This window comes from Pipistrellus kuhlii, unplaced genomic scaffold (genome assembly GCF_014108245.1).
Source record: "Pipistrellus kuhlii isolate mPipKuh1 unplaced genomic scaffold, mPipKuh1.p scaffold_m20_p_7, whole genome shotgun sequence".
Taxonomy (NCBI): Eukaryota; Metazoa; Chordata; class Mammalia; order Chiroptera; family Vespertilionidae; genus Pipistrellus; species Pipistrellus kuhlii.
The window spans coordinates 25,167,937-25,180,274 of NW_023425573.1; the positions used below are offsets into that span (position 1 = coordinate 25,167,937).

General features: G+C 46.3%; 1 protein-coding gene across 3 annotated transcripts in view; it reads left to right on the top strand.

Annotated features, from left to right (window-relative positions):
• ARMC9 (armadillo repeat containing 9) overlaps positions 1–12,338 on the top strand; it is a 108,623-nt gene that overhangs the window by 39,213 nt on the left and 57,072 nt on the right. For all 3 annotated transcript variants that reach the window (XM_045575377.1, XM_036421446.2, XM_045575378.1), the window contains 4 exons: positions 2,568–2,707; positions 3,857–3,933; positions 5,258–5,332; positions 11,089–11,179. In XM_045575377.1, coding sequence (XP_045431333.1) covers positions 2,568–2,707; positions 3,857–3,933; positions 5,258–5,332; positions 11,089–11,179 — 383 coding nt within the window. The remainder of the gene's footprint in view (positions 1–2,567; positions 2,708–3,856; positions 3,934–5,257; positions 5,333–11,088; positions 11,180–12,338) is intronic.

Below are 12,338 nucleotides of genomic sequence, written 5' to 3' on the forward strand. Positions count from 1 at the left end.
TGGTGACAGTCTTGTGTCCCACGATGAATAGTCACAGCAGGTGGGCGAGGCGCTCCAGGACCTTGTCCACGTGTCCCAGAAGCACACCCTGGCGTCTCAGCCCTGACACTGTTGTGACTTAGAACTGCTCCGCATTAGAAATTTAAAGTCAGACACCCCTTCTTTAGCCAGGTCTGGTGTCCTCACAGCTTTCTTTTTTAATCCCTAGCTTTATTGAGGTGTGCTTTACATACCACCAAATTCACCCATTTTAAGTGTACAGTTCAGTGATTTTTAGTATATTACAGAGTTGTACAGCCATCACCATAGTCTAATTTTAGAACATTCACATCACCACAGAAGGAGCTTCATGCCTGTTTACAGTCATTCCTAAGTCCGACCCTGAGCCCAGGTACCCACAACTCTGCTTCCTGTAGACTTCCCTGTCCTGGATGTTTGATTAACTGGAATCAGATAAGGTGGCTCCTTTGTGACTGGCTTTTTCCACTTAGCACAGTGTTTTTGAGGTTCATCCATGTTATATAGCATGTGTTGTGCTTTGTTCCTTTGTATTGCTGAATGGCATTCTATTATGTGGAGAGACCACAATCCTCAGTGAGTGGATATTTGGGGTTCTTTCCACTTTGGGCTATTATGCAAGATGCCCCTGTGAACTTTGCATACAAGTCTTTTTATACAATATATTTTGGTTTTTTAAAATTGATTTCAGAGAGGAAGGGAAATGGAGAGAGAGAGAGAGAGAGAGAGAGAGAAGAGAGAGAAAGAGAGAGAGAGAAACATCAATAATGAGAGAGAATTATTGATCAGCTGCCTCCTGCATGCCCCCTACTGGGGATTGAGCCCACAACCTGGGCATGTGCCCAGGACCCTTCAGGCTGACACTGTATCCACTGAGCAAACCAGCTAGGGAGCATACGGGTCTTTGTGTGGCCATGCTTTCATTTCTCCTGGATAGGTATCTAGGAGTGGAATTGCTGGATCCTAAGCTGATTCTTCCAGCATCCACAGTCCCTCATGACCACCTTGCTTTCTCTTTGATTTTATTAAGAATTCTATTACCTCGAGTCCTCAACCTTTCCTGAACACACTTCCTTCCCATCAGTGTGAGTGACCTGCCAGTCTGCCAAATGACAATCTACGTGTGTGTATGCTTAGTGGGAAAAAGTGGCACGTAATCAGCTCTTGCTTTTTGCCAGGTTCCTGCCAATGAAAATTTCTTATCCTGACTCTATGAATTGAAAAGAACTGTGAATAATCTCCAGAGTTATTACTTCCTCAGATCACATAAACACTTCATTTCTGTTTGTTTAAAAAGATAATAGCCAACTGGAAAATTTTTAGAAATTCAATAGCTTAGTTAAATAACAGCTAAGATAAGGGGAAGAAATACTTCCGCCTGGCAATGCAAATATTTACTTACAATTTTTCCTTTTCCTCCAAACAGTCATTTGAGCTTTTTGTTCTGAAAACATGCTAATGTTTTCCATGGTCTCTACAATGAAGGTAGAAAGTAGCTAGGCTTACCAGGAGTGTGTGTCCTCACTGTATGCTCCTAACAGTCACCCGTGGGTGCGAAGACCAGCACGAGCAGGTGCCATCCACTGGCAGTCTCACCATGACCTGTCCCTCAGGAGATGCACAGCATTGCTTAGATTTTCAGAGAATTCAGACAACTTCTCATGGTGGTATCAGGCTCAGGGTTATCAGTTCTTAAGGCCTGCGTGCTGATAGGCACCATGGCACATTCCGATGAGGCACTGCATTTTGTAAGCTGTGACATCTGGACTTTGGGGGGAATATAGTTCTGTGTAAATTGTATTATCCAGGTCACTAAGTCATCCTTACTCTGTAGAGATCTGAATCAAAATGGTATTGAGCTGGGCTTTTTTGTTTTGTTTTGTTTTGGTTTGGTTTTTTTGTTTGTTTGTTTTTGCTTCTCTCTTATGTTTTCTTTATTTTTTCACAGAGCAGAATGCCTAAGTTAGATGACAGTAGACTGGAGTTCAGTAAATATTTGTTTGTCAGTGAACTATTTCTATGGCTCTGCTTCCTGGGTTAAGTAGACCAAAAACTATCAATAAATATTTTAAATATTGGAAAGGAATTCAAAGTAGGAGGCCTCCTTACTACCTTATCTTTCTTTAAACTCTTTTTTTTTTTTAAAGTATTTTATTGATTTTGTACAGAGAGGAAGGGAGAGAGATAGAGAGTTAGAAACATCGATGAGAGAGAGTCATTGATCAGCTGCCTCTTGCACACCCCCTACTGGGGATATGCCCGCAACCAAGGTACATGCCCTTGACCGGAATCGAACCCGGGACCCTTCAGTCCCCAAGCCGACGTTCTATCCATTGAGCCAAACCGGTTTCGGCCTTTCTTTAAACTCTTAATCATACCCATGAAAGGTAAAGAATTTGTTGTTTCAGTTGTATGGGTCTGACAGTGAAATATTCCTCCACATCAGTATCTCGTGCACTTGTTCTTCTCTGACATGCCTTGCTGTTGCTGTGTCCTCCTATATGAAGTTTCTCACCAGCATGAATTGACCTGTGGGCTGTTTCCCCCAGGCGCCCGCTGCAGACAGCCATGATTCAGGATGGCCTCATCTTCTGGCTGATCGACATTCTGAAGGAGCCCGATTGCCTGTCCGACTACACGCTGGAGTACTCGGTGGCCCTGCTCATGAACCTCTGCCTCCGGAGTGCAGGTCTCACAGCCTCCCAGCCCAGGCCCCGGCTCCAGGCCCCAGCCCAGGCTCTGGTGTGTGGGAGGGGAGAGGTCCTGACCCTCGAATCTGATGACCCAGTAGCCTGTCATGGCTTCCTCTAGTCTCCCTTGTAGAAAACCAGAGACAGGAGGAGTGTAAAGCATTTCCAACTGGGTATCAAGGTGTGAATCCCTGAAGCCAAAATACCAGTCTGGCCTTGGAAAGAATGTTTTATAGCTATATAGAAATTTCCAAATACGTATATAACCACCTATATGCAATATGTATATGTAGTAGCTGCATTAAGAGGGAATTAAATTAATTCATGTTTTTCTTCATCTTCATTGCGTGACTCAAAGGTAGGAGGTTAAGAATTAGAATCCCTTCTGTCTGAAGGCAGAGAAGCATGTTCCCAAGATTGTACAGGATTAAGTTGGTGGCCTAGCCTGCTGCCTGCCCTTAATCACAGGTCGTTCGGGTACTTGATCAATAAAGGTAATGATGTCAGCTTTCTACAGGCTCCGTCCCACTTAAGCGATGTGTTCCCTGTGGTGAAAGAAGCTTCCTTAAAAGAGGTGCCAAGGCCAGCCTGAGGCTGAGCTCCGCTGAGCAGCCCAGTGTTGGCAGGTGGCGTGGCTACGTGGCTCAGGGCTGTTTGTAAGCAGCTCCTTCGCCCTCGGATGCTTTGTGAGCTGAGGCACGGTGTTGCTGACTGAGTAAATGACTGCTTCAGTCTTCTGTTTTAAAACTAGCCTGTGCTCAAAGTCAGAGCCTCTAACCATTACTAGTTTATAGTCAGCTTTTCTCACTACCCTTGGTTTATCTGCAGTGAGTGTTTGGGTGACCTGTGTGATTTTGATGGTGATGGTCTGTGTGAGGCAGAATTTCACTGTGATGAAGAGCTTGTGCTCTGCCTGAAGGAAAATAACCCCATTTGCTGAGCACAGGGGTTGCCAGTCTATTCCTGTACTTCGTTCCACGTCATCCTTTGAGGTAGATATTAATGGTCTGCGGATCCCAGAGGAAGAAATTGGGCCCAGGTTGGTTAAGTGACTGACCCAAGGTGACACAGCTCATAAGCAGAGACTGACCTGGAACTGTGCTTCTGAGTTTAGACACGTCATGTTTGTTTTGTTTTGTTTTCTTAAGGGAAGAACATGTGTGCCTCGGTGGCAGGCCTCGTGCTGAAAGTCCTTTCGGATCTGCTGGGCCATGAAAACCACGAGGTACTCAGCCACCAGGGCTTGGGAGGGCTGGCCGAGGACACTTACCACACTCTCCCTGCTGAGAGTATTTGTATAAGCTGCTTCAGAGCGTTCGTAATTTCTGAATTCTAGACTCAGGAGCAGGAAGTCTTCCCGCCACGCCTCCCTTATTGGCACACCACCAGCACCGGCCTGTGCGGCTGCCTCCTCAGTTATTTTTCTCCTTGTCTTCCATGGTGCTTCATTCCCCGCATGGTGATTTTCCTCTATTGTGATTAACATGTGTCTGTGGACATGTAGGTAGTCTGAAAATGCATTAATGTTATATGTGTTTATTTTATATAAATAGTGTTGCAGTCTAGATCTCATTACTTTCCTTACATTTTCCGTGTTTTCGGGACCTTTCTGTGTTGCTCTGTACACATCTCTGATGAACAGCTCTCACTACTGCAATATGGGCTTCCATTCACAGCCCTCCCACTTTCCCTGCCCCTTCCCCAAGGTGCCCCCTCCCCAGGGTGCCTGCTCCCCAGGTCTGCCCACTTTGGTTGCCTCCAACTCTTGCCACCTGTTAAGTGCACCTCTGTGAGTAAAACAGGAGAAACAAGTATAAATCTCAACTACACCGGCTCCAGTCCAGTGGTGGAGGCACGTGAGGGGCAGAGCAGAGCCTCTGAGCTGGTGTGAGAGGAGGAGTCATAGTTTTTTAGTGGGGAGTGCACCCAGCAAAGTGAACTATTAGAACTGGGGCTCAGGCACAGGCATGTCTCAACGAGATGAGGGCGTCCCCTACACAGTGTGGACTCTGCAGTGTGCACTTCATGGCGGCAGGGAGGGTGGCGATAGAAGCCAAATCCTGAAGGGTACTGCGTGCTGCACTAAGGAGGTGAGAAGGCCGAGGGCCCAGGCAGACTGTGGCCGGTGGCCGAGGTAGGGAGAGCGGGGATTTGGGCAGTGGTGTGACAGTTGGATTAAAGGATGCGAATTAAAGGTAGAGACTCGTTTGGAGTTTGATGTAGCCTAGATCATGGACATGTTGTCTGAACAAGGACAGTAGCATGCGGGTGGGAAAGGGGTTCCCATCAAAGACAGTGTGGGGACTCCACAAAGGAGAGTAAAAACAGAGAGGAATCGGTGATGACTCTTGAGTTGCCAGCCTGGATGACCAATGGCTGATTCTGAACTCTTCGTTACAGCTGTCACGGGGACATGCAAATGGAGAACATCTGTCATTTGGAGACACTCACCGTCCTCATCAGCCAGAGGGTCTCAACTGTGCTGTTTGATAATTGCGTTGTATAGTATGTGAGAACTTGCAAATGACTGTTTTTTTCTCCCCTTAAAGATACAGCCGTATGTGAATGGAGCGCTGTACAGCATCCTCTCTATCCCGTCCGTTCGTGAGGAAGCGAGAGCGATGGTAAGAAACACTCTGAGACCTGTCCGCTTCTGTCAGTGCCACTGTCACTGTGAGAGCAAGGGCTTCCTGGGCCAGCCCCACTGAGGGCTCTTAGATAGTTCATGAACCCCCAGAATTGTACACTAGATACATCAGGATGTCCCCCAAAGTGGACACACACTTTAACAGCCGATGGTTCAATTTTGAAAATGAAATGTATTTGAATAAACACAGCCTTTATCATTTCCCAGAGTGTGTGTATACATTTTTCTGGGACACCCTATATTTGCAGTTATTTTATGAAAGTCTGTAGCTTTTATCAGATTCTCAAGGGATCCCTTCAGTGATTAAGAACCACAGTGTTAAAAACTTTCCAGCAGGTTTATTTTTGGAAAGTTATCGACATTCTTTTTTAAATTTAAATGACTCATGTAAATTTGGGGCTTGGGGGATGCGTATGGATTTCGTAGTAGCAGAAGCTTAGCAGGAGAATGGTGAGATGGAGAAAACATCACTCAGATTCACCTGCAGGATTCCTGGAGGAGTCATGGCAGCCTGAGAATTGGTACAATCAAAACTCTCTGAATCTGCAGACATTCTAGAGCAGCCTAATGGACAGAAAGGCTGGAGAAGATGGCATACAGCCGGACTTGTCTTGATTGCTAAACCGTGAATTCAGTTTTTACTGTGTCTACGTTAGTGCTTGTATTCAAAGTATACAACAAGCCACAGGTGGTTAGTGTCATGTCTGGCGATGACAGATGTATTTAGATCTGATCCCCCAAACCTTGGAGTTTTGTCCCTGGGATGGGATAGAGAGTGTGAAACCCCGTTAACAGTGTGCTTATTAAATGCTGTGATAGTCCAGCTGTCATGGTTCAGTGGTTGAGCATCGGCCTGTGAACCGAGAGGTTGTGGTTCGATTCCCTGTCAGGGCACATGCAGGCTTGACCCCCAGTATGGCGCCAACAAGACATGGCCTTCCACTTTGTTTTGCTTACTTAGAAGAATTGTTCAATTTCTAGTTGGTCATCTAAATTACACCATCAGTTAGACCAGAGATAACAACTCGTTTAGCTGTTCTGTGTGGTTGCAGTCAACAGTGGGCCTTAATTGTCTACTGCTTTTAAATTAAAAATTTGTTTAATTTTTTTAAGAACAGGGGAGAATAAAAGTGATTAAATTCTGCATTATAGTCATTCAGGTGGGAGAGAGGAATTGTCAGCCAACCAGGGCACAAGGAACAAAACCTGGGCTGCAGAGAAAGAAAGAATGGAGGCGACATGGAATTAAAAGGGTGAAAGGCAGCATGGAGGAAAGACCTGCAGGGTGGAGAAGGCAGAGGGGATGGCAGTGAAGGGACAGGGACCAAGCAGGGAGGGGAGACACGAAGTTGTAAGATGTTAGAGAGGGTGGTTCCTAGAGGTCATCCTGGCCAGGGGTGATGGGGAGGAGAAGGAGAGGGAAAGAGCTCAGAGACTGTGACCATGACCAGAGGTCTTAACTGGAGCCCTAGCAGGAGAGGACAGAGCAATAACAGGGCAGAAAAAAGGTTGACTAAACAAGGTATCTAGGAAATCCCCAAATGTTTGGAAATGAAAGTGTTGCTGCTTGTAAGAGCTGTCTATTGCTGCATAACAAATTACCCCAAAGCTTAGTGGCTTAAAAACGTTTTTATCCCCCTCTGTTTCTGTGGGACCAAGTTCAGGAGCCGGTAGTGGAATGGTCCTGGCTGAGATTCTCGCATTGTGTTAGCCAGGATTTCAGCCCGGGCAGCCCAGGCTTTAGTTCTAGTTGAATCTCTTCAAGTTTTCCTTTATGATTTCAGACACGCCTTTAGACAGCCTCTGAATTACTGTCTTGTGGGACCACTTGGGAAAGGTGTAAGCAGCATAGCCTCCCTCTGGCATTTTAACAGGCGTTGGAGTCAAGGTCGGGAGGAACCCAGCAGCCTGAGCAGGGAAGCTTCTGGACACAGCACCTAAGTGGCTGCCTACTTAACTGTTCTTAAGAGAGGCCTCTAAGGGAGATTGTGGCCAAACTCTCAAAACCCTGAGATGTCCCACAGTTCACTCTTACCCCTGAGGAAGTTTTTCAATTGATAAAGGAATTAGATTCTTTTTGCATGTGACTGGAATAAAGCTAACCAGGCCATGAGGGGGGGAAAACATCATAATCTCATCACCTTCCTCAGCTCCTCGTGTGCTGGGGAAGTGGAGGCAGAGCCGCCTTCTCAGCCTGCTGGTGTTCTCGGAGTGCACAGCCCTTTCCGAAGGCAGTTGGCCGTCTCCGTGAGAAACCACTAAAACCTCTGACTCGTTTATTTTCCTCTGCTCATCTATGCAGAAAAGGAGCTTTACCAGAAGATACACATCTCAACGTGTTTTTGTTTTGTTTTGTTTTTAATTTATTGCCCACCAGCATGGCTCAGTGGTTGAGCATCATACTATGAACCAGGAGGTCACAGTTCGATTTCTGGTCAGGACACCTGCCTGGGTTTCAGGCTGGATCTCCACTGGGGGCCTGCAGGAGGCAGCCGATCAATGATTCTCTCTCACTGATGTTTCTATCTCTCTTTCCCCTCTCCCTTCTTCTCTGAAATCAATTTTTAAAATGTATCTTTATTATTGAAAGTATTACAGGTGTCCCCTTTCTCCCTCTACGGCCCCCCTCTACACCCCTTCCCCCCGGGTCTTCACCGTGCTATCAACACGTTTGTAATAGCGAAAACTGGGAGCAGCACGAGTTCCTGGTAACAGAGGAATTGCTAATGAAACAATGTCCTTTTGCTCGCAGGACTAATAGCTATTGACGATGATAATTAGGAAAAGCAGTGTGAGGCAGTGCGGAAAAATGAGAGATAAAAGCAGACTATATGACAGTATAACAACTCTGCTTTTGCAACTGTGTAAAACATTTGTGTACTTGTGGGAAATGACCGAGGCTACATAAAAATATGTTAGTACCAAGTGCTACCACGTGGTTTTAAATAATAGGGAGAACAAGATACATGAGTGCCCTGGAGCCCCTGTGAACTTGGAGAGACTGTCACAGTCTGGGCCGGAGAGCAGAGCAGGGCAGTGGGGCTGCCCTAGCCCACCGCACCGATGGGCGGGAGCGCTCCCCGGGGAGGTAAACCTGCCAAACGTTCTGCCGGGCTGGCGCAGACCAGGTGCCCAGTCAGGAGCTGGGTTAGCAGCCGCAGGGCCAGGAGGATGCCCACGTGCTCCATAGGCTGCCCCAGTAACAGCTGGACCATGGCAGCTTGTACCATGACCCCAGGCCCATGGCTCACGCCTGTGAAGCAAAGAGAAAAAGCTGCCTCTGCTGGACCCCAAGGACTGGATGCCCCTGCTTCCCACCTGTCACATCACCCACTTTCAAACCAGTCTCACGCGGGTACATTGATTGGCAGAATCTGGGTCCTGTGCCCATGGGATTGTTTATTAAGAAATCTTTCCTCAAATGGTCCTTCTAATTACAGAGAAGGAAGTTGTAATTTTCTTTTCTTTTTTTTTTTAAACCCCAAGTAACAACTGAGCTAGAGCTACTAGTACATGCAAGAGGGCAAGTGGGGGGGGGGGGGGGAGATTTTTCAATATATGAGCAGATGATTGTTTGCAAAAGTCACGTCTGGGAAAGAAAAGATAGAGGAGAGCCTGAGTGAACATCTCACTCCGCTGGTGAAAATATTAAAGACATTGACCTTGACTGGTGAGTGGCGACCCTGTTCTTTGGCCTTTTAGGGCTTATACTGCTTTCGCTTCATATGCTCTTCCTTCTCTGGCCCTCACCTTGGGGGAGGTGGAGAATGCAGAGACCAGTTTAGGAGATGGAGAGGCATACACTCAGCTTTCCTGACAGTGAAGGGCCTATTGCTTTGGTCAGACAAGCCCAGGTGTCTGACTGGTCCCGCAGGAGCCCTCAGCACTGCTGACCTCGCCTGCTTTGAAATGCTCATATTGACTTAAGGGCTTTCCAGAGCTCGTTCCTCCCTACCCTCCTTCAGGTTCTCCTGAGCGCTTACCGACCTCTGCCTGCTAGCTGAGTGTTTCTGTTCCCTACGGTTCCGTCCTCACCCCCTTCTCACTCTGCTGTCACTGGGAGCCTCCTTTACCTGCCAGCTGTCTCTTCTGAGCCACAAGCCCCTCAACAAGCACAGCCTCACCCCTTAATTGAGCATCGGCTGGGTGCTCGCCATTGGACTAGACACTATAATTTTAGGCTTAATTTACAATGAAATGCACAGTCCCTACATGTGCATTTGACAAATATATTCACCTACAAAACCAACACCCAACTATATTCTTTATCTTTAAAACTCTCATGTTAGCCGAGACCAGTTTGGCTCAATGGATAGAGCGTCGGCTTGGGAACTGAAGGGTCCCGGGTTCGATTCCGGTCAAGGGCATGTACCTTGGTTGCGGGCATATCCCCAGTAGGGGGTGTGCAAGAGGCAGCTGATCGATGACTCTCTCTCATTGATGTTTCTGACTCTCTATCTCTCTCCCTTCCTCTCTGTACAAAATAAATAAAATATATTTTTAAATAAATAAATAAATAAATAAATCTCTCATGGTAGCTCAAGTTGCTGTCCTCACTTGGAAGTTAAGAGAGGTAAAGTAATGTGACCAAGGTCACACATTAATTGGGGAGAGCTAGGATGACAATCCAGATTTAACCTCTTTAGAAGGTGATGATGCTCTGCTTTATTTATTTTTTATTGATTTAGATAAAGGGAGGACAGGGGAGAGAGAAACATCGATTTGTTTCCCACTTATCTATGTGTTCATTGGTTGCTTCTTGTATGTACCCTGATCAGGATCAACCCCACCATCTTGGCGTATCAGGCAATGCTCTAACGAACTGAGATACCCAGCCAGGACTGATGCTCTGCTTTACATGCTGATAATCACCATGTTTAAATCTACTCTTGGCGCTTCTTTAATTCGGTGCTAGAGCTATGGATTCCAACATGGCCTCCATGAGAAGGGAACTTGTTAGCTCATGTAACTGGACAGTCCAGGCATAAGTTTCAGGCACAGCTTGACCAGGGTCCACACGTTACTAGATCCATTTCTTTGCCTGCACCTCTGTACTCTGCTTCCTCTTTTGAGTTCATTATTAGGTACTCATTTCCCTTGCGGTGGTGAGAAGGCTTCATCAGGCCATACATACTCATTCAAATCATGCAAGGAAAGAGAAGGGGAAACAGACACTTAACCTCTGCATTTCCCTGAAATTCTGTTAGTATTGAAAGTTATGATGTCAGTATTTTGTAATAAAGTAAATGACATATAATGTAATGACTTTATACTTCTTTTGAATAATAAAATATTTACTGCTTTTAAGAAGGTCCTATTTGTTCACTTATTTCCCTGAGCATAGATTTTTACTTTGCAAAGACCAAATTTGGCCCTAAAATCTGGAAGGCAGTGTATAAATTTAAGGAAAACACAGGAAAGACCCTCCTCCCTCCCCCCAAAAAAAACAAAAACAAAAACCAACAACATATTGCCAAACTAAAGGAAATATTTATGCAGTAAAATTGTATGATAGATGTGTGTTTTTTTGTTTGTTTCTTTGTTTTTTACTAAATGTGTTGTAATTGGGTCAGATAATTGACCAAAAAGGAAATAATTTCACTGTGCATTATAAAAAGAACAAAAGTAACTTAAAACACTGAGCTGAGGAATTTTCTTTGTGCAAATGGAGGAAGTGTTTGGGGGGATTAGCTGAAACTATGACATGTTAACGGCTGCTCTCCAATGCCTTAGGGAATGGAGGACATCCTTCGCTGCTTCATGAAAGAAGGCAACGCTGAAATGGTCCGCCAGATCGAATTCATCATCAAACAGCTTAATTCAGGTCTGTAATTCATCATCAAACAGCTTAATTCAGGTCTGTTTGATGCAAGAATCTAGAATCTATCTTTTGAATCTTTCACATGTGCCAGAAAGATAAGAGAGGGCTTGTCATATCTTGGAGCTTATTCAAGAGCCCAAGCAAACCCAGAAACAAAAGTTCAAGCAGACAGTGAAGGCCACATTGTCCCCAAATCAACAATCATTTACCACAGTGTAGGCAACAAAACCCTTCTCTGACTGTAAGTTCCCTTTATGTGGGTCTCTCCTAATTCTCCCCCCACCTCCAAAGAGTGGCTTCCCTGAGTCCTCTAATGAAGATCAGATAAATAATGAAGACGGATGCCGATCTTCCTAGCGCCTCTGTAGAAAATGTGATCCTCCTTTCACCTGCACTCATTCACTCCAGGAAAAGTTATGTTGCCATTGAGAGCATGGGAGGATGTGATCTTTCTTTCCAGCTTCCTCCATTACCATGACAACCCACGTCCCATAATGAGCAGAAAGGCTGGTGAGGGATGCCTTGGATGGGACTGGGGTGGTGGGGAAACGTTTAGCGCTTCCTGTGGATTCCTGACTTGTACATGTGCCAGGGGCACCTGGCACTGCCAGCATCTAGAGGCCAAACATGTCACTTATGTCTCTACCTGTCCTTCCTGGACACCCAGCATCCACATCACTGAGAGTCCAAGTGCACAGATCTGCTCAGCACATGAACAAGGTAGAAAAGGAATCTCTCTATCTCTGCTCTGACCCCAAGTCAGCAGTATGGCCGAGGCCAGGCAGAGAGATGCCAGATGCCCTTCCCTGGAAGAAGCCTGCAGGTGGCTCCTCCAGCTCACGGTGCACAGCCCAGCTGCGCGGGGCAGCCCCTGCTCCAGTTAAACCAGAATCCCTGGGGGCCCAGCTGCGAATGGTGTTTAGAGCTTCCAGGTGATTCCAAATGCAGCCAAAGCAGCGAATCCCTGTCTTGGAAACGGGAGGCATCGGAGGGCCTCACTGGGCTCCTGGCGGACAGGAGGCAGCGGGACAGCAGCCAGGAGTCTGAGAGCTCGGCTCACTTCAGGCCGGGGCCCATTTCCACCTGAACCTCTCCCTCCGGTTTTCATGGAGCAAGTATAATCCATCCCAGCATCAGGCGGACAGCAATAGGACTTCATTTT